This window comes from Giraffa tippelskirchi, chromosome 8 (genome assembly GCF_054371585.1).
Source record: "Giraffa tippelskirchi isolate mGirTip1 chromosome 8, T2T-mGirTip1v1.2.pri, whole genome shotgun sequence".
NCBI lineage: Eukaryota > Metazoa > Chordata > Mammalia > Artiodactyla > Giraffidae > Giraffa > Giraffa tippelskirchi.
Window position 1 is genome coordinate 51,525,579 of NC_137282.1, and position 27,078 is coordinate 51,552,656.

The following is a 27,078-nucleotide window of genomic DNA, read 5'->3' on the forward strand; positions in this document are numbered from 1 at the left end:
TTTCCTCCCTTCTTACTGGCTGCATTTCTATTTGTAATTCTTATGTACATTATTCAGTACTATTAGCACTTTTAAAGGAAATTCATAGACCATTTTTTCCCAAGATGAGTAAAGATGTTTATGATAAACTTTAACTGTGTTACGTATAAGCCTTGTAAATTCCTTGGGATTGAGACCAAGTTGCGTAGTGGTAGGTGTTCAGCACACATGCTATGTGTATGCGATGATGGATTCTCTCCGACTTGATGGCCAGGTCTTATAATAAGAAATGCTGTTTTAGAATTGGCCCATGTTTGGCACTGTTGGAAGGATAAAGGTCTACAACAGAAGATTTTTACTCATACATTTTTAAAGGATACCATAAATTAGAATTGACTACAGATGGCCAGGTGCCACATTTAAGAATAAGATGGCCAGGGCATAAAGAAATTTAGTGCTGAACATTGCACATGACAAATGCAGTCACAGCCTGGGGGAATTAAGGTTATGGCAGGTTCTGAGCAAAAAAAAATAATAAATGGGGTTGTTAAATATGAGTACCAGGTGGCACTGATTTCTGAGTTATTTGTACCACTTTCATCCTTATGTAAACCATAAAATAGGCTGGCTGCTGACCAGAACCTGCAGCTGTGTAGAAGAGACTTCTTTGTACAGGTACCAGAAAACAAAGCCTTATGATAGGCTTGAAGTCTGTCCCAGTTTTGTACGCGAAAGAAAAAATAAAATTGTTGAGGTCATAGGCTTGGGGCCAAAAATGCTGACATATATCTACCTAGCTAGGGCTATAAACATGGCATGCATTCCTAAGAACTGTCTTCAGTTTTTTAAAATAGCCAATTAACTTAAAATTTTTTTTTCTTGGAAAGTAGTTGATTTACAATGTTGTATTTGTTTCTGTTGTACAGCAAAGTGAATCAGTTATATGTAAACATATATCCACCTTTTTCTAGATTCTCATCCCATATAAGTCATTATAGACTATTGAATAGAGTTCTCTGTGCTATTCAGTAGGTTCTTATAAATTATCTCTTCTCTACATAGTAATATGTATATGTCAATCCCAAGCTCCCAGTTCACTCTTCCCTCTTTCCTCCCTGGTAACCGTAAATTTGTTTTTTACATCTGTGATTCAAGGCAGTTAACTTTTAAAACAATCATTCGCTTTCATATTTCACATGCAGCTGTCTTTATTCTTTCTAGTGTCTGAACACTTCCTCTCTGCCTATGATATTGACTGCAGTTTGGAAACCAAGAAGGAAGTCGTTCAGTGCATGGGCTCCTTCCAGGATGGGGTAGCTGAGAAGTGTGTTGACTATTTCCAGAGATTCCGACGTTCTACCCATGTGACGCCCAAATCGTACCTTTCCTTTATTCAGGGCTATAAGTTCATATATGGAGAGAAGCATGTGGAGGTGCAAACTCTGGCCAACAGGTAAGTGTGAAGGTCGTATATGAAGTTATTGTAAAGCAGTGGCTCTCAACTAGGGGCAGATTTGCTCCAAGGAGACATTTTGCAATGACTGGAGACATTTTTGTCTGTTAGAACTAGGGCGGGGGTATGGGAGGTGGTTGAGAGGTACTACAGGCATCAAGAGTCAGAGGTCAGGGATGTGCTAAATATCCTCACAGTGCACAGGACAATCCTCATCACATAGAATTTCGTTGTTGCAACTCCCTGGACTGTAGACTGCCAGGTTCCTCTGTCCATGGGATTTCCCAGGCAAGAAGACTGGAGTGGGTTGCCATTTCCTCCTCCAGGAGATCTTCCTGACCTAGGAACTGAACTTGCATCTCCTGCATTAGCAGGCAGATTCTTGACCACTGAGCCACCTGGGAAGTCCTTGCGAAGAGTTATCCAGCCTTGAAACCCAACAGTGCTGAGGTTGAGAAACCTTCCTTTCAAGTTTGTTCAAAGGATTATTCCATAGTTGCTAGTGGCTTTATTTTTGCCCAATAGGATTAAATACTGCCAAGTTTTCTTGTGGCCTACCACATTCTACAGTATTGGATGATAATAATAGAAACCTTGAATTTGGAAAAAAGCGGAGAATACAGACATCCCCTGCCCCTCCTCTCATCCCTTTCTTCCCACACGTTCTGAGTGTCTGGGATAGAAGAGTCTGCTTGATACGTGTGCTCTCTGCACAGCAAATACCTTACTTCACTGGAATTTGTTCCCAACTTCCCAGCTCTGCTTTGCTCTTTTATGAACACTTATATCTTCTGCCTGAATACAGCCAAGAAGCAGCCAAGGTTGCTACCTAAGGGACCCCTGGGTGAGTGATTGGACTAAATGACTCTAAGAACTCCTGTCTTTAAGATCACATTATTTTAGTGTCAAACAGGCAGCTGGTCCCTTCACGAGGCAGTTTGATGGCTTTAAATTTGTTTTTCCTTGATCCTAAATATTCCTTCTTTTAATGTCATTGGTCTCGTTAGAAAAAAAGAAGTTATTTATTTCCCTTCCTCCATGATAGGGTTTCAAGAAATTGAAGCCTGTTGTCATTTAGCTAAAGTTCATTAAGCATGTTTCTTGCATAAGACAGATTCTTGACACTGTTATTCCTCATGTCACACAGTGTTCTTAGCAGACTCACTCTTTTCACACTTAGTCTATGAAGAAACAACATATGACTTTAGTCTGGAATCAAGCCTAGACATTTACTCTTTTTGTCAAGCCCTCTTGGGTTTGCTATTGTATATACAGTATTCTTCAAATATGACCATTACTATCTACATCAATAGATCAGTACTTAGAAAATGTGGCCAAGAGCCACACATGTTAACACTTCCCTCGCCTTGGATTTTTAATCTCAGAATGAATACTGGATTGGAAAAGCTAAAAGAAGCTTCGGAGTCTGTTGCAGCTCTGAACAAAGAACTGGAAGTGAAAGAAAAGGAGCTCCAAGTGGCCAATGATAAAGCCGACACGGTGGGTAGACACTGACACGTGAACCATATTCGTTTTGAATTCCCAATTCATACATGTTGATAATGTATGCTTCTCTAAGTTGTAACCATGGAAGTGTGAATTATTTATTTCCATTATAATACCGTATATACACCAATGATGCTATGAATAAAATAGGTAACTGATGAAAACCTACTGTATAACACAGGAAACTCAATGCTCTGTGATGACCTAGATGGGAAAGAAATCCAAAAAAGCAGGAATGTATGTATACATACAGCTGATTCACTTTGCTGTACAGTAGAAACCAACATTGTAAAGCAACTAACTCCAATAAAAATTTTAAAAAGTACCATACTCTTAATTCTATGCATGAAAAATTGTGTAAGTGGACAAAATCAACAAATCCAGGCAAAAATGTGCATTTTGAGCTGGGTGATTTTTGATGTATTTTTGTTTGGTTTTATATTGAATTAGGTCTTAAAAGAAGTGACAATGAAAGCACAGGCTGCTGAAAAGGTCAAAGCGGAGGTCCAGAAGGTGAAGGACAAAGCCCAGGCCATTGTCGACAGCATCTCTAAAGATAAAGCCATTGCTGAGGAAAAACTGGAAGCAGCAAAGCCAGCATTAGAAGAAGCAGAAGCAGCCTTGCAGGTACATCTTTGTGATGTAACAGATGTCATCTTCCAGGGTCTCGGAGGAAGATTAGGCAGAAAAGATGAATAACAAGGACAAAACGTTCTACTGCTTCAGACCAAAGCTCTCCTCACTGGAATGATTTCAAGTGATATTTTCTGTTTGGAGATGTTATTTGCTTTTTTAAGATACTGCATTTGGCACTTCACATATTATCGTCTCACTCACAAGTGATGGGCGGTGCCATATAATAGTGGTCTGGGTGCCAGCTTCTCATTTCAACTCTGTCACCAATAAGCTGTGTGACATTGAAAAAGTCACACAAAATTTCTAAAATATTTTTTTTTCACTCATTCATTGAGGACATTGAAGTAGGTTAGTAAGATACAACTTTCTCTGACTGTACATATAAATTATCCAAACAAAGGACTACTGGTCAAGTGCTGCGCATTAAGGTCAGACTTTGACCAGGCTTCCAACACAATGTGATTATGTGGCAATAGCATAAATGAGGAAATTCGAAACGAGGTGGGATTCTGGGAAAATATGTTGAATCTAGTGAAGTAGGCCATATCTTTAAGGGCTGGCCCTTTTTGAGACCAGTCTAATTTGAGATGTTTTGGACTCACATTAAGATTGTTTTTACTGCTTCTTCCCTGGTGGTCCAGTGGTTAACGTTCTGGTCCAGTGATTAACATTCTGCATTTCCAATGCGGTGGGTGCGGTTCAATCCCTGGTCAGGGGAATAAGATCCTTAGTCTACTCATCTCTTCCCTTATGTTATTGACTCTTGGCTTAGAAAATGGCTGGAGAAACAGAATGCTGCTGACCTGTCCATTGCTAATTCAAGTTATATAACCTCAATTGAACTTGCATCATTATGTGATGTAGTTATTATTTTTTGCTACCTTCTTAGCACACTTCCTGAAACACTTATAAATTTTTTCCATCCAAGTTAGGTCTTTAAGCTTTCTGAGTCAGTATACAACATATTGTATAAGAGAATTTTTGCTCTTTAGAGACAATGAAGATGTTGCCTTCTTTTCTTATCTTTCCAAATTTTCACACCATTCTTACAGGTGATGTATCTTTCCTTACTGTTTCTTCTTTCCTTCTTGCACTGGCTGAACTGTCCTCCTTAATCCATGAAGTCTTCCAGGGTCCTTAGTCTCTCAGATTGGTGGATACCTCATCTTCCCCAGTCCCACTTTTCAAAGACCAATTTACGAAGTTTTGATTGATATATAAAAAGCCGTATGTATTTAATATGTATAGGTTGGTGAGTTTGGGATGAGTGCACACCTATGAAACCATCACCACCTTCAAGGCCATAGACATATCCATCAACTCTCAAAGTTTCGTCCTGCTCCCTTTATTACTGTCTTTTTCTTTAAAAATTTTATTTATTTATTTTTATTGGAGTATAGTTGCTTTACAATTTGTGTTAGTCTCTGTTTTACAGTGAAATGAATCAGCCATATGTTTACATATATGCCCTCCCTTTTGGACCTCCTTCCCATTTAGGTCGCCACAGGGCATTGGTCGAGTTCCCTGTGCTGTACAGTAGGTTCTCACTGGTTATCTATTTATCAGTAGTGTGTATGTGTCAATCCTAATCTCTCAATTCCTCCTACCCTTCCTTTCCCCCTTGGTGTCCGTATATTTGTTCTCCAGCTCTGTGTCTCTATTTCTGCTTTGCACATAAGGTCATCTGTACCATTTTTCTAGATTCCACATGTATGCATTAATATATGCTTTTTTTTCTCTGACTTACTTTGTATGACACTCTATAGGTCCATTCACCTCTCTACAAATGGCCCAGTTTCTTTCCTTTTTATGGCTGAGTAGTATTCCGCTGTGTCTGTGTACCACATCTTCTTATCCATGCCTCTGTTGATGGACATTTAGGTTGCTTCCATATCCTGGCTACTGCAAACGGTGCTGTTATGAACATTGGAGTGCATGTATCTGTTTGATTATGATTTTCTCTGGGTTTTGCCCAGTAGTGGGATTACTGGATCATAGGGTAATTCTATTTTTCTTATTACTATTTTTTTTATAAGAACACAACTTAAGATCTACCCATTAACAAATTTCAAGTCTACAATAAAGTATTGATAACTGTGGACACTGTGCTGTAGAGTAGAGCTCTAGAACTTATCTTGCATAACTAAAACTTTCTACCCTTTGACCATCACCTTCTAGTTCCTTCTTCCTCTAGCCCCTGGCAACACCATTCTACTCTCTGCTTCTATGAGTTTATTTGAGATTCCACATATAAGTGAGATCATGGAGCATTTTTCTTTCGTGTTTAGCTTATTTCACTTGACAAAACATGTTCCAGGTCCATCCATACTGTTGCAAATGGCAGAATTTCCATTATTTAAGCCTGAATAATATTCCATTGGATGTAAATACCACATTTTCTTTATCCATTCATCCATCGGTGGACATTTACATTGCTTCCATGTCTTGGCCATTGTGAATAATACTGCAGCAAACATAAGGGTGCAGATATCTCTTTAAAATCCTGAACATATCCTCTCCCTGCCCGTTCTAAGACACTCCGGCTCCACTGAGAGTCTTTGATCAATAGAGAGAAGACAAGGATAGTGTAAAGAAACTTCTAAACCTTTATTGGACTTGTGATACTAACAGCATTATAGGAACCGAGCATGTGGCATCTCAGTTCTTGCAGGTCTACATTTTCACAAGATTTCAAAAGCTTGGCATGTCTTTTAATATTATAAGATATTTTCCAATATCTTCCTAATTTAGTACTCTCTACCACTAAAATATTCAGCAACATCATCAATGCAGAAATGTCTGAGAATAGGGGCAAGGTGATGGGGCATGTAGGGGAGGTTTTCAATAATTTCCTTCACTGGTTCTGTCTTCATTTTATTGCCTCTTTGTAAGTTTTGAAATCTGGTACTACCAGTTCATACTAAGAAAATTCCAGGTACGGTCAAACTCTGTCTTGGCATCAGCCATGTAAACCTACAAAACAAATAAAGTAACAGGAAAGAATGTGTCTATTCTTATCCCAATGCTAATCTGACCTGCCTGTTTTGTATAATTACACACACACACACACACACACACACACACACGTAATCATCATATCGCTTTGCCTGTAGAAGAAAGAGGAATCTAATATTTAGCTGAAATAGGTTGAACTTCAGCTATAACCCCCAACCCCAATTCATTTGACCTGGGTCTCCAACATAATTGAGTCCAAGTCTGTTTGAGATTTCCCCCTTTTAAGGCTAAAGGGAAAATAAACAAATAGGACCTAATCAAACTTATAAGCCTTTGCGCAGCAAAGGAAACCATAAACAAAATGAAAAGACAGCCCACAGACAGTGAGAAAACATTTGCAAATGATGAGACCAATAAAGGGTTAATTCCCAAAATATACAAACAACTCATACAACTCAATTAAAAAAAAACCCAACCAAAAAGTGAGCACAAGATCTAAAGAGACATTTCTCCAAAGAAGACATACAAATGGCCAACAGACACATGAAAAGATGCTCAACATTACTAATTATTAGAGAAATTAAATCAAAACTGCAATGAGATAGCTCTTCACACCAGTCAGAATGGCCATCAGCAAAAAGTCTTACAAATAATAAATGCCGGAGAGGGTGTGGGAAAAAAGGAACTCTCCCACACTGTCAGTGGAAATGTAAATTGGTACAGCTTCTATGGAGAACAATATGAAGGTTCCTTAAGCAATTAAAAATAGAGCTACCATGTGATCCCACAGTCTCACTTCTGGGCATATATCCAGAGAAAACTATAATTTGAAAAGATACATGCATCTCAGTTGTCACTGAAGCACTATTTACAATAGCCAAGACATGGGAGTGATCTAAATGTCCATCAATAGATAAGTGGATAAAAAAGATGTGGTACATATATACAATAGAACATTACTCAGCCATGAAAAGAATGAAATATGCTATTTTCAGCAACATGGATGGACCTACTTAGAGATTATCATATTAAGTGAAATAAGTTGGAAAGAGAAAGACAAATACTATATGGTATCACTTATATGTGGGTACAAATGAACTTATCTATGAAACACAAACAGACACAAAGAACAGACTTGTGGTTGCTAAAGTGTTGGGGGAAGGGTTGGATTGGGATTTAGGGTTAGAAGATGCAAACTATTATATATATATGTATAACTGAATCACTATACTATACACCTGAAACTAATACATTGTAAATCAACTATACTTTGATAAAATAAATTTTAAAACAAACAAAAAGCTAAAGTGAAATAAATGTTAGACTCTTTTATATCCACTTTAATTTGATCCTGCTTTCCCTATTGGCAGCTATTATGTTTCTCTCCTTTCTCTTTTATAGCCAAATATCTCAAATTAAGGTCTGTCTTCTATTTCCAGTTTTTTTGTTGTTGTTGTTGAACTACAAATTCTCCTTCACTTCCAGCTGTCTAGAATTCACAAATGCTAGTGTACTGAAACAATCTTTTTCAAAGGAGATAGTTACCTTTCTAATTACCAGGCTCAGTGGTTTTCTTTTCTTCTTATTTTCCCCAAAATTCTCAGAGAAAAGGTCATTGGCTTTGATATGAAGTTCATGGGGTACCTTCCTTTGACAGGAGGGTTGCAAATAGAAATCAGATGGAAGGTCTGCAAAGCCTAGAAGGAATGGAAGTGCAGTATGTCCTAGAAATAGGACAGTGTGAGATGCTTATTTTTGTGTTTCCAGTGCTTATTCCATTGATAGAACAATTATTATCAACCACAACAGGTCTATGTGACTGTTAAGTAATTTACTGTATAAGAATCTTTGTATGGAACAGAACTTTTCTGAGAGCTTAGTGAAATTCCTATTGCTCATCTTCCATCATTTAAAGGTCAGTTTCCAGCTAAGAAACCTCTAATTATGCAACTGGCAGCCCCGAGGCTACCTGCTGGTGTCGGTCCACGGTGACAAGCTGTAAGAGAGAGAGGAAGATTCTTGACCTACATAACTAATGAGTAAAAAAAAGCACTGCAAGTCCTGGAGTTTCCTTGGTTGAGAACCCCTGGAATCTACTTTAGTGATGATTCTTTTCCTTTCAGATTGCTTCCTTTTCTGACACTAAGTGGCTGTTACAATTTTAGAGACGTCACAGCTCCTTATCAGCTGACAAACGTGTCTCTCTCACTGTTTCTCCCCTAGCTGTCACTTTGAATTGTAAAAATTTGAACTTGTAGGGATCTGTGTTTCTTTGGGACTAAATAGCCCTCATGACTGCATCGAACTTAAAAAATGCTTGTGTTCCTCTGTTGAGGAAGAGTAAGTCCCCTACATACGAACGTTTAAGTTGCGAACTTTCAAAGATGCAGATGTGGGTTCTATCAATGTCAGGCGTGAATGAAACCGCAACCTGCCCTCCGTCTCCTATTGCTGACGATCCTTCAGCTCTACCACCTCCCACCCCTTCCCTGTCCTCTAGTCAGTGACACTTCTTGCCTTTTCACTCTATGCCAGCCCCAGTGTGCCAGCTGTTGTCCTGTTACTACTGTATCTTTCAAGGTACTGTGTACTGTAGGATTAAAAATGTTTTGTATCTGTTTGCTTTTTATGTATTATTTGTGGGAAAAGTATTATAAACCTATTACAGTACAGTACTATATCGCTGATTGGGTTTGTTGGGTACCCAGGCTAACGTTGTTGGACTTACGAACAAATTGGACTGACAGATGTGCTTGCAGAATGGAACTTGTTCATATGTAGGGGACTTCCTCTAGCAGTCTTTGGAGAGTAAATGTTTGTTTCCACTTTTCCTGTCTGAGACTGGATGATAACCTCCTCTCCTCCCCAGACCATCAAGCCTTCCGACATCGCTACTGTCCGCACGCTAGGCCGACCCCCTCATCTCATCATGAGGATCATGGATTGTGTGCTGCTGCTGTTTCAGAGGAAAGTCAATGCAGTGAAAATTGACCTGGAAAAAAGCTGCACAATTCCTTCCTGGCAGGAATCTTTAAAACTGATGACAGCGGGAAACTTTCTACAGAATTTGCAGGTTGGTAGTTCAGTAATGATGGGCTAAGAGGGGACTCAGACTTCATTGGAGTGTCTGGATCCTTTAACAGAAGATGATTCTAGAAAGAATTTGCATGTGTATTTTTTAACTTAGTAAGTGTTTTTCATCTTTATTGGGGTATAATTGATAAATAGAAATGTATTGTAATGAAGGTGTACGACTTGATGTTTTGATGTTTGTATTAATACATTGTGAAATGCTTTCACCATAGTCCATCCATTTGTTGTTGTTCAGTTGCTCAGTCGTATCTGACTCTTTCGACCTCATGGACTGCAGCATGCTAGGTTTCTCTGTTCTTCACCATCTCCCAGGGTTTTCTCAAACTCTTGTCCATTGAGTTGATGATGCCATTCAGCCGTCCCATCCTTTGGGTTTAATCCATCCATTAAATCCAATAAATATCCAATTAAATATCCGTCACCTCACATAGTTACCATTTTTCCTGTTATTTTCCTTTTTTTTGGTGGTGAGAACACATAAGATCTAGCCTCCCAGCAAATTTCAAGTATATAATACAGTATTGTTAACTATATTCACATTGCTGTACATTAGGTCCCCAGGACCTTCTCATCTTGTGTAACTGACACTTTGACCCCTGACCTTGACCAACATCTTCCCCCTTCCCTCCTCCCCCAGCCCTTAGCTACCACCATTCTACTCTCTGCTTCTATGAGTCTATTTTAAATTCCATGTATAAGTGATAACAGACAGTATTTGTCTTTCTCCGTCTGATTTATTTCACTTAGCATATGCCTTGCAGGTCTGTCCATGTTGTTACAAATGGCAGAATTTCCTTCTTTTTTAAGCCTGAGTAATATTCTTCATATATATTTAAAATTTGTGTTTAAGTATCTTCTCAGAGTAGAAGTTTCTCTTTCAAATATAAGACTTTATAATAAGCATTAGAGCTTTAGAGTTTCTTTGTATATAAAATATGAGTAATTTGTCATCTGTATGTTTGCAAATATCTTCTTCTTCTGCTTTCTGCCTTAGTTATTCATTCCAGTAATTGTGTCTTTTGATAAGCAGATGTTCTTAAGTTTAGTATAGTCCAATTTATCAATATTTTCCTTAATAGTGCTTTCTGTGTTCTGTTTAGTAAATCTTTGCCTGTCTCTAGGGCAGAATAAATGCACCTATCTTTTCTTCTAGAAGCTTTATTGTTTTATCTTTAATATTTAGATCTTGAGACAACTGATTGGGGATTCCAAATCCCCATTCATACCCCACACAGTAACTTCAGCACTGTCTTTCATTCAGTTTTTATTTAAAAATTTTTTTCATAGTTTCTTTTTAAAATTTTACTTTTTATTGAAGGATAATTACTTTACAATATTATGATGATTTCTGCCATACATCAACATGAATCAGCCATAGGTATACGTATATTCCCTCCCTCTTAAATCTCCCTACCACCTCCCTCCCCATCCCACCCCTCTAAGTTGTCACAGAGCACCAGCTTTGGGTTCATCTGACATACAGTAGATTACCACTGGCTATCTATGGTAATATATATGCTTCAATGCTACTCTCTCAAATCATCCCACCTTCTCTCTCCATACTGTGTTCAAAAGTCTGTAGATAGGTTCATCAGTACCATCTTTCTAGATTCCATATATATGTGTTAATATGCAATATTTGTCTTTCTCTTTCTAGCTTACTTCACTTTGTATAATAGGCTCTAGGTTCGTCCACCTCATTAGAATGGACTAAAATAATGTTCCATTGTGTACATGTACCACAACTTCTTTATCCATTTATCTGTCGATGAACATCTAGGTTGCTTCCATGTCCTAGCTATTGTAAATAGTGCTGCAGTGAACACTGGGGTATGTGTCTTTTGCAGTTTCGTTCAGTTTTTAATTCAACGTTGCCCATGTGGCTGCTGTGGCCAGAGCATCTTGTGAGGCCTCTTACAGCAGCTATAACAAGAAGTAGCTTGTGAAACCAGTGGGTCATACACACTTGTTTCAGATAATTGAAATATGAGCCTCTGAGATGTAAGTGCCCTGTGAAGGAATAGCATGCTATTTGAGTGAAGAGGGGGTGGTGATTAATCTAATTATGAGTGTGTGGAAGGGCAGTGGTGGTAGGGGGTGGGGCTCAAAAAATAATCACTGAAAAATGTGGCAGTGGCTTGGACTTGCCTTACATACCTGCTGCAGAGCCGCTGTTCTTGGAAGCTACTTTACTATTTGCCTTTTGTGACCACCATCCTTCTATTGCTCCCAAATATTCTTCTGGCTTCACTATTTTTTGTCTTACAAAAGAAATTTGCATTTCTTTTAAGGAGGTCTGAATGAGAGTGAGTTTTGCTCTGTGTTATGTATGTTCTGTAAAGGCTTATTTCTCTGAATTATTTAGGTGCTAAATTTCTTTCTACTTGGGAAACATTTAATTATCCTCATTGAGATGATCAAACACCATTTTTAAAAGATCCAATTTCACTGATTGGTCAGTCTTCTCTTTTAATGCAAGAAGGCACTCTTAATCCATTTCTGCTACTATTTTAAAATTTTATCCCTCCAAAAGAGAAAAGTTCTCTCATAATCTTGATAGTTCAGTGATTCAGTGATTAAAAATTAATTCATCACCCTGAAGGCTTGATGTCCAACTGATTTTCATCACATTTCAGGTGAGTTTAATAGAACCTCTCTCTGAATGTGTTAAGCATTTGGTTGCTGCTAAATGCTAAATATTTATGTCTAAATATATACACTTTACATATTTGCTTTATTTGCAATGCTAAATATATGTATCATTTTATTTGCCTAATATCCTGAAATATCAACAAGATATTCATCCATTCTCGGATTTAACTGTTTCAGTGGTATCATGAGCATAATATGATTATGACTTAATGGAAAAAGGCATTTTAACTTTATTTCACTCCATTCTTCCACAGCAATTCCCGAAAGATACAATCAATGAAGAAGTGATAGAATTTTTGAATCCTTACTTTGAAATGGCAGACTACAACATTGAAACCGCTAAACGAGTGTGTGGCAATGTAGCGGGTCTTTGTTCCTGGACCAAAGCCATGGCTTCCTTCTTTTCTATTAACAGAGAGGTGTTGCCTCTGAAGGTAAGCTTCCTTGGTGGGACTTCAGTACGTGTGCCAGCAGCGGGTCTCTGGGTCAACAGGGCTTATCTTGCCTGCAGCAAAGCAGTCTCAGGCGTTATTAGTCTCAAGTCTATGATAAGAGCTGGTGCTAGACTGGCCAAGCATAGGATGTTTCTTTCTTCTCTGTAATCCTCCTGCCATTGGAGTTGTATGGGCCTTAAGCATGGGCTCTACAAGGATACTAAGTCCACTGTGGGCTGCTGGACATTTCCCCACCCCCCACAATGTTAACTTGAGAAAAAGAAACACAGAAAACTATAGCGTAGGATCCACCAGTAGTGTCCAAGAGCTCTTGCTGGGGAGTCCTACGAATGAGACAGGGTGGACACAGTCACTCGTGGCTGGACTTGGCTTCAGAGGTGACATAGTATTCCTTCTCCCTTTGACCCTCAGGAAAGAGACTGACTAGCATCCTTGATTTAATGTGGGCTGACAGTATGCCACAGTTTCTCTTTGAGTTATTGAATTTCTCAGCTTTATTTGTCCATGTCTCCACCATTCAGTGACAGTCTTTAGCAGATGGAGAGGCAAGTACATGTTTTGAGAATGAAATATTAATGCCTCAAAAATCACACCTGATGGTTTGGTTGATTATTTTGCTTTTGTATAAGTCTGATCTCTTTCAACCATCGACTAAAATCCTCTTATACTTACAAACTACACGAGGAACTTAATAATCATGCTAAAAATAATCAAGAATAAAAAGAAGATAGGGAGAGAGTTTCACGTTCCATTTTGTTTTCTCATTATTACCATATCCAGAGCATTTAGTCAGTGGGGAGTCCCTGGGGGTCTTAGGGCAACTTAAAACAGAAGGGATTCATCTGGCTTAGAGATTTTTAGAGCAAATAGTTGAAGTCATACTGTCAGGTATTATGGATTCGGGACCATTGAAGACTCCAGTTGGCTATTTTGATACTGACTGAACCACTGAATCCAGTGAAAAGTACAGGGCATCCTTTGCAAATTTTTCCAGTGGGTAAGCATACATAAGTGTCTCCAAGGAAATTACAGTTGAATTCACAAGGGGGGTTTTTTCACTTTGTTGTAATTACTTGAAATAAAATGAGTTGAAATCAGTACAAAATAATGGACATTCTAAACAAGGCTTATGCAAGAACATCTCCTCCATTACATTTGGTACGATTCAGGCTCCATCCAGTCCCAGGACAACATACGTCCTACAGTAGGATGTGAAGGGAGCACCAGGCGGGGGAACCTTCTAGTTGTACCTGGAACCTAGGCTTCTCTTCTGAGAAGCCTGTTCTGGGGGTGCCCTCCTGTGTTCTTAGTAGCATCCAGCATCCGGAAGTCTTTAGTTTGTCAGGTCCCTCCTAACTGCCATTGTCATAAAAATAAGCATAGTTACATAGATCCTATATGTTCATTACCTAGAGAGAAGTAGAAGACAAAGAAAGTGTAGGTTATCATCGGGCAACTCTGCTCAGTATATTAAGAAATACAGACCAAAGGCTCTAACTTCCCTGATTTCTCAAGGGGTTTCTCTCGTTTCCCAAGTGAAGAGAGGTTGAGGACACTCCTTTGACTCCAGGGGGGACCTCTTCACCACTCGTTAGTGAAGGAGACACTGAGGGACTCTTCTTTCATCCTACAATTCCTCTAGACAGGCCAAGTGACTTCTAATAGTGCATAAACTTAAACCAATATTGATGACAAGAGACTGCAATTTAAATTCTATTCAATTTCATTCTAATGAGATTTCTCCTTAGAAACTCTGTGAAAACTAGTAAATATGAGTTCACATAAACAGGACACTGCAACAGTAGAGCCTTAAGTATTGAATGCAGATAATAACACTGTTATTTATGGAGGGACTTCCCTGGTGATCCAGTGGTTAAGACTTTGCCTTCCAATGCAGGAGTGTGGGTTCGATCCCTGCTCAGGGAGCAAAGATCCCACAAGCCTCGATGCCAAAAAACCAAAACATAAAACAGAGCCCATGTTGTAACAAATTCAATAAAGACTTTAAAAATGGCACATATCAAAAAAATCTTTAGAAAAGTGATATTAATATATTATTATCTATTAAACTCTTGTTGTAGACCAGGTCCCAGATTTGGGTTTTTATATGCTATCATATTTAATACACACACAACACACTCTCATAAATCTTAGCAGGTAGTTTTTCAATATCTTAATGGAGAAACTGAGGCTCATAGAGTTTAAGTAATCTTAATAGAGTCCTACAGCTCCTAATGTGAGCAGTTGGATTTGAAAGATTTTTATACCTTTTTATTAGTATCTTTTGAGTACTTCATTAAAAAAAATTATTTTTTCTGAGGAAAGTCCTTGAAAATATCCAAAATTTGGGAGACTGATATTTTGATGTTAGTGGGTGACTTTATAGTAAGTTGGCAGTGTGGCCTTGCTGTTCCTCCTTGTTTAAGTCATGGCAACAGATTCTTTTTAGAGCAGAGACAAGGAAAAATATTCCAAGAGTCAGAATATTTGTAAATGATAATTTTTAAGCCATGCTTTTACCATCATTGGTTCTAGTCATGAAATTAGATATTCCTTTAAAGAATTATTCTGCCAAAATTTGGGAACCTGAAGTTATCAGATAAGAAAATAATTTATCTCAAAAGAATATTTTTAAGATAATCTTTTCTTTTCTTCTCAAACACCTTAGAAATAATATGATTCTGGTAGTGGGTTTCCCCATCAAAGTCAGTTTTACCATTTTAAATACTTAAAAGAGAGAATTTTGATTTCAAATTTTTTTCAAAAGAATTTAAATTCCTGTAAGCATGGACTATCTTCTATGTCACCTTTTTCCAATATTGCTTTTTTCCCCCAATATTGCTTTTGATTATGTCTTTTGAGTCTAATTTAGTAGCTTCCTTAAAACAAATATTTTTATTTGGTCACAGCTCAAGTATCAATTCTTTGCTTGAAAGCAAGTAATATATGAGAATTACAGGAATACTGTCAAATCTATCTCTACCCAGAAAAACCTAGATCTTTATATTCAGTGATTAATTATGTTTCATTCTTTGTCTTGTTTTAACATCTTCATTAACAGTGATGAGCCCTCCTTGGCAGATGGTTCTAAATATTCACCTTTTCCCCTACAACTCAATATTAAAATATTCTGCAATTTGCCTGTATGCATTTACTATTACAGTGTTCAAATTTAGGGACTGGCAAACTACGGTCCGCAGGCCAAATCTAATCCACCTGTATTTGTACCGCTCGTAGGATGTTAAATTAAGTACTTAAACAAAAAGTCTTGATTTTGCCTCTTGGCCCCCAAAGCTGAAAATATGTACTATCTGGAATTTTATGAAATAGTTTGCTGACTCTCTCTTAATGATTTATAATTGTCTGCTTACAAACATGTCAAGTTCACATGAAGACCTGGCCTTGATAATGTAATTTGAGAAGACTCTCAAAGAACAAAGAAAAGGTGTAGCATGGACTTCGCTGAGTTCTCAGATCCAACGTGCTGGATGTCTGGGTTGCTACCTGTCCCTTCACGCTGTGTGTGTCCTATGCAGGCTAACCTGGTGGTGCAGGAGAACCGCTACATGTTGGCCATGCAGGATCTGGAGAAGGCCCAGGCCGAGCTGGACGACAAGCAAGCCGAGCTGGACGTGGTGCAGGCTGAGTACGAGCAGGCCATGACTGAAAAGCAGGTCACTGTCCTCCGACACCGTGGTCAGCCCTTCATTCCTTTCCTGCTTTCTCTCTCTAAGAGTTTGATTTCCAGCAGGGATTCATTTAATTGATGCACAGTGCATGCATACGTACATACATACACACATCTACACACAGCACATGCGCCCTCAGTAAGCCCTGGAGTTTGTTTCTAGCAGACACCGAGGACCTTCGGTGAGAGGTCAGGATATTCAGCCAAAACAGAAGTCACTGCTGGAACATGGATGTTCTGAGTTTTCTTGTAAATTGTGATGAAAGCAGCATCTTGTGCAGCATTTTTGATATGTTTTTCAAATCACATCCTCCCACTTTATCTCATTTAATCTTTAAACAATCTCTCAAGGTAGGCAGGCTAGATATTTTTATTTTACTGTCGTTTTAAAGAAAGGAACTTAAGGGACTTCCCTGGCGGTCCAGTGGTTAAGACTTTGTGCTTCCAATACAAGGAGCATGGGTTCAACCCCTGGTCAGGGAACTAAGATCCCGCACTGTGTGGCCAAAAAATTAAAGCAAAATGAAAATTAAAAAAAAAATAAGGAAAGGAACTTAGGTCCAGAAAGGACAAGAAAATGGTTGCTGGTCATAGGCATTGGTCCTAGGGTTGGATTAGACCTTGCTTGTCTGATGTCTTCTCGGGCCTCTCTGCTGGACCAACCTGACCATATGGCTGTGTCCCAGTCACAGAGACCACCCACAGCCATCTCAACCTCTGCATGTCTTGCAACTTTGGCACTCTTCAAAATCAAGGTTTGCATATTTCCTCTCCACTGAGCAGCAAGCTCTTTCATTGATTTATACTAACTCCAGCTCCACTGGGGCCTCCTTCGTTCTGGAAATCAAGGCAGATGTAACGTAAACCTAATGTAGCTTAAGCTTCATTTTCCCTCACTTGCACAGGCCCCATAAATGCTGAGGTTACTGGGAGCCATAGAAACTTCTATGGGGAGAGTATTTTATTCAGATAAAATACCTGGAGATCCCAGGGGAAAGGGACCTGAATTCTTCACCATCAGGACTTTGTAGTGCTTTTTCCCTGCTGATTCTCATTACATGTTCACTTGGCTGTTCTGTATTTGCAAAAGTTCTTTAATGATTTTCTTTTTTTTTAATTAGTTTATTTATCTATTTTTTAACTTTACAATATTGTAAAGTGGTCCCCAGATTCTGTAAGCATCTGTCCTCACAAAATCTCTATCTGCCTCCGATAAAGCCTGTATTTGGAAAACAAGTCTAGATTCTCTCTGTGCTTCCCTTGATGATTTATTTTAGAACCTCTGCTTCTTCTCACTTGTCACTTGGCTGGATTGAGATTCCTGCTCTGTTGGTCTGTCCCTTTACAGGGTCTCAGTGAGCGAATTTAGATAAACATATCAGTTGCACGATATGCAAGATGTATGGTATTCTCTGTTAAAGATAAGTCTCCTGAAAGCAAAATAAGAGCTTTATAGAAATTTTGGAGAAGTAATTATGTATCATCATCTGGATTTATTACTTATGGTCTATGGAATTCACTTATAATATCAAGAGAAAATTCACTTTGCAGTTTGAAAGTCTACTTTAGAAACTATGAGGAAGGCCTGTTAATTTCTACCATTTGGACACTCACATTGGGAAGCGCTGCTACATATAGTAAAAATATTTTGCAGCCTCATTTTATTATCTTTCACTTTTAACAATTTTACATTAGTTCACTCAAGCTCTTTTGTTTTTGAGTATCTGCTATTTGTTAGCTAAGCAATTACAAGGACCACGTAAGTATAGCTACTATAAAGGTATGGCTCTAACTTAAAAAAACTGAATTTCAACAAATGTCATGTGTTTTTCATTAAGAAAACAAAATCTGGCTGTGTGCCGGCCTGCCCGCAACACATTGGCATGACGTTGACCTTTAGTCATGGTGGTGTTGCTTTTCCTCCATGGGGCTCCATGAGAGCCCAGGGTTACAGACCACAGGGAGGCAGGGGAGGGTTTCAAGTCTGCGGTTCATGGTCATGCCTGGTGACCTCGTTACCCAGCTGTGCAGTCCCTGGAGGCGTGTGTGTCCTGCTGCTTTTGCACATGGCAGGGCTTTGTGGAGGGCCCGCTTCCTCAGGGATCCGGTCACATTCTAGGGCCTTGTGAGAGAGAGGGCCAGGAGTACTACCCACGGAAGCCGAGGAATTCTGCACCCTCCCCCAGCCAGGCTCAGAGGGAAAATCCGCTTCTCACTCCTGTCTGCTCCCATCCCCCATTTCCCAATCCCCCAGAGGAGCCTGGGCTTCCAGAAAGCAACAACCAGGAGAGGAGAGGTTGGCCAGTTTATATTAGGCCACACAGAAGTGGGGACGGGGAACTTAGGGAGGATAACTTAATATTAAAAATATCTTTCACATGAAAAGTGTGTTTTAAAGGTAGGCAGATATAAATAAGGGCTTTTTTGGTGGCTCAGTGATAAAGAACCGACCTGCCTAATGCAGGGGATGTGGGTTTGATCCCTGATTCTGGAAGACTGCATGGAGGAGGGCATGGCACCCCACTCCAGTACTCTTGCCTGGAGAATCCCACGGACAGAGGAGCCTGGAGGGCTGCAGTCCATGGGGTCACAAACAGTCGGACACAGCTGAGCAACTAAACAACAACAGCAAGAGACCAATGATGTCGCATGATACTTCCAGCTGACATCTTTCTCTTGGGGGAGATACAAACAAACATGGATGGTGTACCGGTGTGGGTGCACCTCTCAGCCGGGCTTCGGGTTTTCTGCATTAACTCTAGCAGGAAGGAAAACTGAGCAGACTAGAACAAACTGGAAAAATATCTTGTTTCTGAAAAACACTGTATTATGCTATTATTACAAAAGCAATTTGTGTTTCTTTATAGAAAATACACATAGGTAACCCTGGCGATGAAGCCTAAAAATATTTTGCTCTTTATCATTTCGTATCTACACATATGCCTGATTTACATATATTTTAAATCCATGGAAAACTGCAACAGATCATTCAGTACATACTGCTTTATAAATGAAATTTAACTAATGATTATTTTTCTTAATGATTATATTTTAATGGCTTCAGAGTATTCTTATGCACAATATACCATAATGTATGTAAATAATCCTCTGTTGTTAGACATTTGGCATATGTGTATGCCATATATATTATATAAATATGTGTAAATATTACATGAACTCCAAGTGACTTGTCATATAGCTAAATCTTTATCCATATCCATTATTGTTTCATAAGTATACATTTTTATAGGTAGAATTAACAGCTGTCTCCTCAATATTGAGAAACTGAACCATTTGCTTTTTTTTTCCTTAAAAAAATTTTTTTTTTAAATTTTTACAGTGTTGTGTTGGTTTCTGCCATTCAACATTGCAAATCAGCCATAGTTACGTATACTGAGCCATTTGTTTTTAAGAACAAAGCTCTGAGTGGCAATAGTGTGTGACTGTTGCTGTTTAGTCACTTCAGTTGTGTTCGACTCTCTGTGACTCCCATGGACTGTAGCCCATCAGACTCCTCTGTCCATAGGATTTCCCAGGCAGGAATACTGGAGTGGGGTGCCATTTCCTTCATTCTCCAGGGGATCCTCCTGACCCAGGGATCAAACCCATGTCTCCTGTTTGGCAGGTGGACTCTTGACCACTGAGCCCCCTGGGAAGCTAAACAGTATGTGGAAGTCTAGTTAGAGGTCTTTTATTGACACAAGAGCAACAGGTACGGGCCTGCTGAATTGATGTGGCTGGAATTTTGTGACTGAGCTTCAGAACTCCACAACCTGAAGAAAATCTAGAGTTTCACCTAAAATCAAAGGAGATATGGAGTTAGACAAAGCAATAGTATGCTGGAACTTTAAAGTAGGGATATGCATGTCTTTACATTTTGTTGTTCTCTGTGATATTAGTGTGTATGCTTGTATTTTATTTGTAATTTTTGATAGGAAAATCATCAATGAGGCAAATTTTCATTATATCTCAGTTTATGAAAATCTGGGGAGGATCTGCCCATTGGCTCAGGACCCCTCCTGAGGAATCCCTCTGCGTTCCATAGATAGGGCTTAAGACACAGGCTGAACTGACCCAGACACATAGAAATGGAAGTTAATGCTTCCTGTGAAATAAATGGCTCACATTTCCCACAAAGGAATATAACATATAATGTTTTAGAATTATGTTTTTGAGCTCCAGTCTCTATTTATCTGCAAAAAAGCTTTCTTCTGGTTTAGACCTTGCTTGAAGATGCAGAGAGGTGCAGACATAAGATGCAGGCTGCTTCTGCACTGATCGGAGGCTTGGCAGGAGAAAAAGAAAGATGGACAGAGCAAAGTAAAGAGTTTGCTGCAGAAACTAAAAGACTTGTAGGTATGTAAATCCCTTTATTGGCTTCCCAGGTGGCTCAGCGGTAAAGAATCCACCTGCAATGCTGGAGACTCAGTTTTGATCCCTGGGTTGGGAAGATCCCCTCGAGGAGGAAATGACAACCCACTTTAGTATTCTTGCCTGGAGAATTCCATGGGCAGAGGATCCTGGCAGGCTACAGTCCGTGGGGTTGCAAAGAGTCAGACAGGACTGAGGGACTGAGCACACACACACAAATCCCTTTATTAATGAGATTGTGTGTTGACTGTGATAGAGAGTGAGCAAACTTAAGCTTTAATCAGAATATACATCAACACTCCATTACTTCAAATTCCTTTGGGTATGTGTGTGTGTGCATGCCCAGCAGTTTCAAAAGGATGAATATTGGTCTGGTATTTAGGCAACCTGTCTTAGCTAATGTGTTAGTCACTCAGTCATGTCCGACTCTTTGCAACCCCATGGACTGTAACCCACCAGGCTCCTCTGTCCATGAAATTCTCCAGGCAAGAATACTGTGGGTTGGCATTTCCTTCTCCAGGGGATCTTCATCACTCAGGGACTGAACCTGGGTCTCCTACATTGCAGGTAGATTCTTTACTGTCTGAGCCTCCAGGGAGGCCCATTAATGACCTTTAAACTCTTATTATCAGGTCATTTTTGAATTCTCCTATGAGTGAATGACCATATAGATCAAGGGCATTTAGAATGGAGGCTATATCTTCTGAGGTCAGAGGTCATCCTCTCATATCCAGTAAGATCAACATAGTCCAGTGCTTGACTCTCAGCAGTTATTACCTGTGGGCCATGTGGACTGTTTTCACAGTGAACTGAACTACTGCTTATTCACAAGACATGGCAACTTGTGGTTACAATTTGGTTTCTGAAATTTAATTCAAAAGAATGATTGTGGTTTGGTTTTTTTTTTGCCACTTCTTATATTCTGCAGAATTACAAGGCTGTTCATAAAGTGTTTCAGTGGTGTTTTGTTTTTTCTTTTAGGGGATGTGTTGTTGGCTACAGCTTTTCTATCTTATTCTGGTCCCTTTAATCAAGAATTTCGCAATCTGCTGTTAAATGACTGGCAGAAGGAAATGAAAGCCCGGGAAATTCCATTTGGAGACAATCTAAACCTCAATGAGATGTTGATAGATGCTCCTACCATTAGTGAGTGGAACCTCCAAGGCCTGCCCAATGATGACCTGTCCATTCAGAATGGAATTATTGTTACAAAAGCATCTCGCTATCCTTTGCTAATTGACCCACAGACTCAAGGCAAGATCTGGATTAAAAATAAAGAAAACCAAAATGAACTCCAGGTAATCTTCGTTTGAATATAAATGGGCTTCCCTGGTGGCTCAGAATGTAAAGAATCTGCCTGCAATGCAGGAGACCCAGATGGATCCTTGGGTTGGAAAGATCCCCTGCAGGAGGGCAGGGCAACCCACTCCAGTATTCTTGCCTGGAGAATCCCATGGACAGAGGAGCCTGGTGGGCTACAATCCATTGAGTCACAAGAGTCAGGCACAACTGAGCTACTAAGCACACGCATGAAACGTGCTACTAATCAATTTTATTGCCCCAGATAAACAATATCTGAGAAGAAATATTTCATATTTAGAAATAATTTTGTTATTAATATTTATAAGCAATGTCTAAAAATTGCATTTTTTGGATTCTTGTTTATCTCTCCTAATGCTGTCCATCAAAGGGTTCAGACTCCCTTCTGTTAGGGCTTAAGGCTCTCCTTGATAAACAGAGCAGGGCAGAGCTATGTCACACTAGGTGTGTGGCAAAAAAAGATGCTTTATGGTTATTCCATGATTATTTGTCACAAATGCGGTGGTAGGGAGGAAAGGCAGTATTGTCACGCAGAGCTTTTACCTGCTTCCTAGTAAAAGGAAATGATGCAGTCAAATGCTCTGGAGATTCTTTAGAAAACTGAAAATAGAGCTACCATATGATCCTGCAATCCCACTCCTGGGCATATATCTGGAGAAAATCATAATTCAAAAAGATGCATGCATTCCAGTGTTCATAGCAGCACTATTTACAATAGCCCAGACATGGAAGCAACCTAAATGTCCATTGATGGAGGAATGGGTAAAGAAGATACGGTATATTTGTACAATGGAATATTACTCAGCCTTACAAAAGAATGAAATAGTATCATTTGTAGCAATAGGGATGGACCTAGAGATTGTCATACAAAGTGAAGTAAGCTAGACAAAGACAAATATTATATGTCACTTATATGTATTAGTAGAATCTAAAAAATGATATAAACAAACATATATAAAACAAAAATAGAGCCACAGACATAGAAAACAAACTTACGGTTACCAAAGGGGAAAGGTGATGGAGGAGGGATAAATTAGAAGTTGAGGATTAACATAAGCACACTACTACTATATATAAAATACCAACAAGGACCTACTGTATAGCACAGGGAACTTTTTCTATATTTTGTAATAGTCTGAAAAAAATATTTACAACTGAATCACTTTGCTGTATACCTGAAACTAACACAATATTGTAAATCAACTCTTAGTGCCTTTTAGTGCCATGTGCTCATTTGTGTCCGACTCTTTATGACCTCATGGACTATAACCCACCATGCTCTTCTGTCTGTGGAATTTTCCAGGCAAGAATACTGGAGTGGGTTGCCATTTCCTCCTGTAGGGGATCTTCTCAACCCAGGGACTGAAGCTGTGTCTCCTGCATTGCAGGCAGATTCCTTACCCACTGAGCCCCTTCAATTAAATGAATAAAAATAAGGAAATGATGATTTGCTAAAGTGAAGAATAGAAACTGTTTAGAGCGACATTTTGATCTTGTTTCTAGATCACATCTCTAAATCACAAGTATTTCAGAAACCACCTGGAGGACAGTCTTTCTCTCGGAAGACCCTTGCTTATCGAAGATGTTGGGGAGGAACTAGATCCAGCCCTGGATAATGTTTTGGAGAGAAACTTCATTAAGACCGGGTCCACCTTTAAGGTAGGTTAAACCTGCAGATGACAGTATGCAGAGCAGTTGCCAAGAGGCCAGGTCAATGTGACGTAGGTAACAGTTTCTCATTAAACATCAACTCAGATTCAAGTTTGGGGCAGGAGGCATTTGCTTTTCTCTCCCACACTTCCCGAGTGAGCCTTTTTAGAAACATTTACTTCACTTGTATCATGAAGCCTGGCTCCATTTTGATGTGAGACTTTGCACGGCTTTCAGGCCCAGTCATGCCCCCTCCCCTGCCATCCCAAATCTGGGCAAGCTGATGAGAAAACGTGGCTTCGCTCTCTTTGGGTAAAAGTGAGTCACTCTTTGTGACTCCATGGATTATACAGTCCATGGAATTCTCCAGGCCAGAATACTGGAGTGGGTTGCCTTTCCCTTCTCCAGGGGATCTTCCCAACCCAGGGATTGAACCCAGGTCTCCTGCATTGCAGGCGAATTCTTTACCAGCTGAGCCACAGTGGTAAATCCAAAGCATGCAACTCTCTGTTCCTGACCATATCTGGGAAGCCTCATCCTAGTCTTACCCCGTAATCTCTGTAAAACCCTAAAACACCTGCCCCTCCCTTCTCTCTCAAGTGAGTTTCCTTTGGACCTGTTTGGCAGCCTACCCTGAATCTCGAGAAATTCTTGTATGAATAATAAACCTTTTCATATCTTTTTGGTTCATGATTGACATCATCAGTCTTGACTTCTGAACCAGATTTTGGGTGGGGAATCCATCTCACTTCTGCAGTGTAATCACAACAATTTTGGTGATAAATTCTATGTGCGTGTGTGCTCAGTTGCTTCAGTCTTGTCTCACTGTTTGCAACCGCATGGACTGTAGCCCACCAGGCTCCTCTGTCCATGGGGATTCTCCAGGCAAGAGTACTGGAATGGGCTGCCATTCCCTCCTCCAGGGGATCTTCCCAACCCAGGGATCGAACCACGTCACCTGTGGCTCCTGCATTGCAGACAGACTCTTTACTGCTGAGCCACCAGGGGAGCCCACAGAATAAATTCAGTATTTATTTATTTATAGTTTTATTAATGCATTTTTGGTTGTACTGGGTCTTCATTGCTGCCTGGGCTTTTCTCTCATTGCGGTGAGTGGGGGCTGCTCTCCAGTTGCGGTGCATGGACTTCTCATTGTGGTGGCTTCTTTGTTGCAGAGCATGGGCTCTAGGGTGCTCAGGCTTCAGTAGTTGTGACATGTGGGCTTTGTAGTTGTAGTTCTCGGGCTCTAGAGCACAGGCTCTGTAGTTGTGGCACATGGACTTAGTTACTCCTCGGCATGTGGGATCTTCCTGAATCAGGGATCCAACCTGTGTCTCCAGCATTGGCAGGTGGATTCTTTACCACTGAGCCATCAGGGAAGCCCCAAATTCTATTTTTATTGGATGATGTATGTTGGATGGCATCACTAACTCAATGGACATGAGTTTGAGCAGGATCCAGGAGATGGTGAAGGACAGGGAAGCCTGGCGTGCTGCAGTCCATGGGGTCGCAAAGAGTCGGACACGACTGAGCGTCTGAACAACAACCAAAAAATGTTGGATAACTTCCTTTCCTCCCTCCTTCCCTTCTTTCCTCCCTCCTTCCCTCTTTCTCCATTCCTCCTTCCTTTCTTACTTTTGTCTGTCTTTCTTTTCATCCTAATGGCCTGAAGCCCTCTGAATGCCTAATGAACATTTCTTTTTAAGTACACACATGATCTCCAGGTGTATAGTGGTTTAAAGCAATACTAGATTCTAAGCAAAAAACACGGAGTAAGGTGTATCTGGGTTTTATTACTTTTAACTTTCTTTTTATAACAAAGGTGAAAGTCGGTGACAAAGAGATAGATGTGATGGATGGCTTCAGACTCTACATCACCACCAAGCTGCCCAATCCAGCCTACACCCCTGAAATAAGTGCTCGGACCTCCATTATCGACTTCACAGTCACTATGAAAGGTCTAGAAGACCAGTTACTGGGGAGAGTCATTCTCACAGAGAAGCAGGTAAGTAAAGTATGCAACAAAGTAAAGTATGCAACCCCACCAGGGCTTCCCTGGTGGCTCAGACGGTAAAGAATCTGCCTGCAATGTGGGAAACCTGGGTTTGATCCCTGGGTTGGGAAGATCCCCTGGAGGAGGGCATGGTAACTCACTCCAGTATTCTTGCCTGGAGAATTCCCACGGACAAGAGGAGCCTGGCGGGCTACAGTCAATGGGGTCACAAAGAGTCGGACATGACTGAGCAACTAAACACAATGCAAAATATGGACTTCCCCCTTTCTGCATCACATTGTGATTCTTTCATTGACAAAAATAAGATGATGAATATTGTGATGGGATTGAGTCCCCCCTTTTAATTCCCATGTTTCTTCTATTATTCATTTTCAAGTGTCTTTAATAACAGCTAACCAATTATCTACCCAGTACATTGCATCTGTATCACATAAATAACATCTATCATCAATGGATTTTATATAGGGGAATGATGTAACTATGACAATATCTGTCTCATTTTCAGCATCATGGTTCTGGTTTTATACTCCTTAAATTTTCTGAAGTTTGTTCTAGTCCTAGTTCTAGTCACCTGTTGAGTTTTAGCTTTCTAGTATATGTCTGGGGTTTCCCAGGTGGCACAGTGGTAAAGAATCCACCTGCTGATGCAGGAGATATGGGTTTGATCCCTGGGTCAGGAAGATCCCCTGGAGGAGGAAATGGTAACCCACTCCAGTATTTGTGCCTGCAGAATTCCATGGACAGAGGAGTCTTGAGGGCTGCAGTCCACGCAGTTGCAAAGAATCAGACACGACTGACCACACATACACACATGCACATACAGAGTATACATCTAAGTTTTTATTTCATTTGATTCATTATTATGCTTTTGGAATATAAAATTGGAACATTGTACTCAGATAGCACAGCATTGCCAATTCTTATTTGTTATCCAAGAGTGCTTACTGTGTCTTGCAAGAAGACAAGTTTGTTACCCTAGATTTCATTGTGCAACTTGTGAAGGCTACTGGCTTCGTTTCGCTCTAAGCATAATTCCGTGTCTGTTTTCTCTCAATGAGAAATGGCCAATAATTTATAAACTTCCTTGTTCTGAATCAGCATTTTCTCCAGGGAACATTTGAGTTGTAAGGAAAGAAATCTGGAGGATTTTAATGGGACTCTGTCGGTGAAGCTGTGTGAACTCTGAAAGTTGCTATTGATTTTCTTCTTGAGTTAGATATCCATAAGGAGTTCAGTTTAATTTATGCCCCCCATCCACACTGACCTAAAGGTTTATTTAGGTTAAAACTATTGGCAAAATCTTTGG

General features: G+C 39.8%; 1 protein-coding gene across 1 annotated transcript in view; it reads left to right on the forward strand.

Moving 5' to 3' along the window:
- Window positions 1-27,078, forward strand: part of DNAH5 (dynein axonemal heavy chain 5) — a 310,603-nt gene that overhangs the window by 221,709 nt on the left and 61,816 nt on the right. The window contains exons 56-65 of the mRNA XM_081520843.1: window positions 1,201-1,432; window positions 2,818-2,932; window positions 3,389-3,565; window positions 9,399-9,602; window positions 12,529-12,708; window positions 16,266-16,403; window positions 20,638-20,773; window positions 21,770-22,086; window positions 23,612-23,767; window positions 25,581-25,763. Of these exons, the coding sequence (XP_081376969.1) occupies window positions 1,201-1,432; window positions 2,818-2,932; window positions 3,389-3,565; window positions 9,399-9,602; window positions 12,529-12,708; window positions 16,266-16,403; window positions 20,638-20,773; window positions 21,770-22,086; window positions 23,612-23,767; window positions 25,581-25,763 (1,838 nt within the window). The remainder of the gene's footprint in view (window positions 1-1,200; window positions 1,433-2,817; window positions 2,933-3,388; window positions 3,566-9,398; window positions 9,603-12,528; window positions 12,709-16,265; window positions 16,404-20,637; window positions 20,774-21,769; window positions 22,087-23,611; window positions 23,768-25,580; window positions 25,764-27,078) is intronic.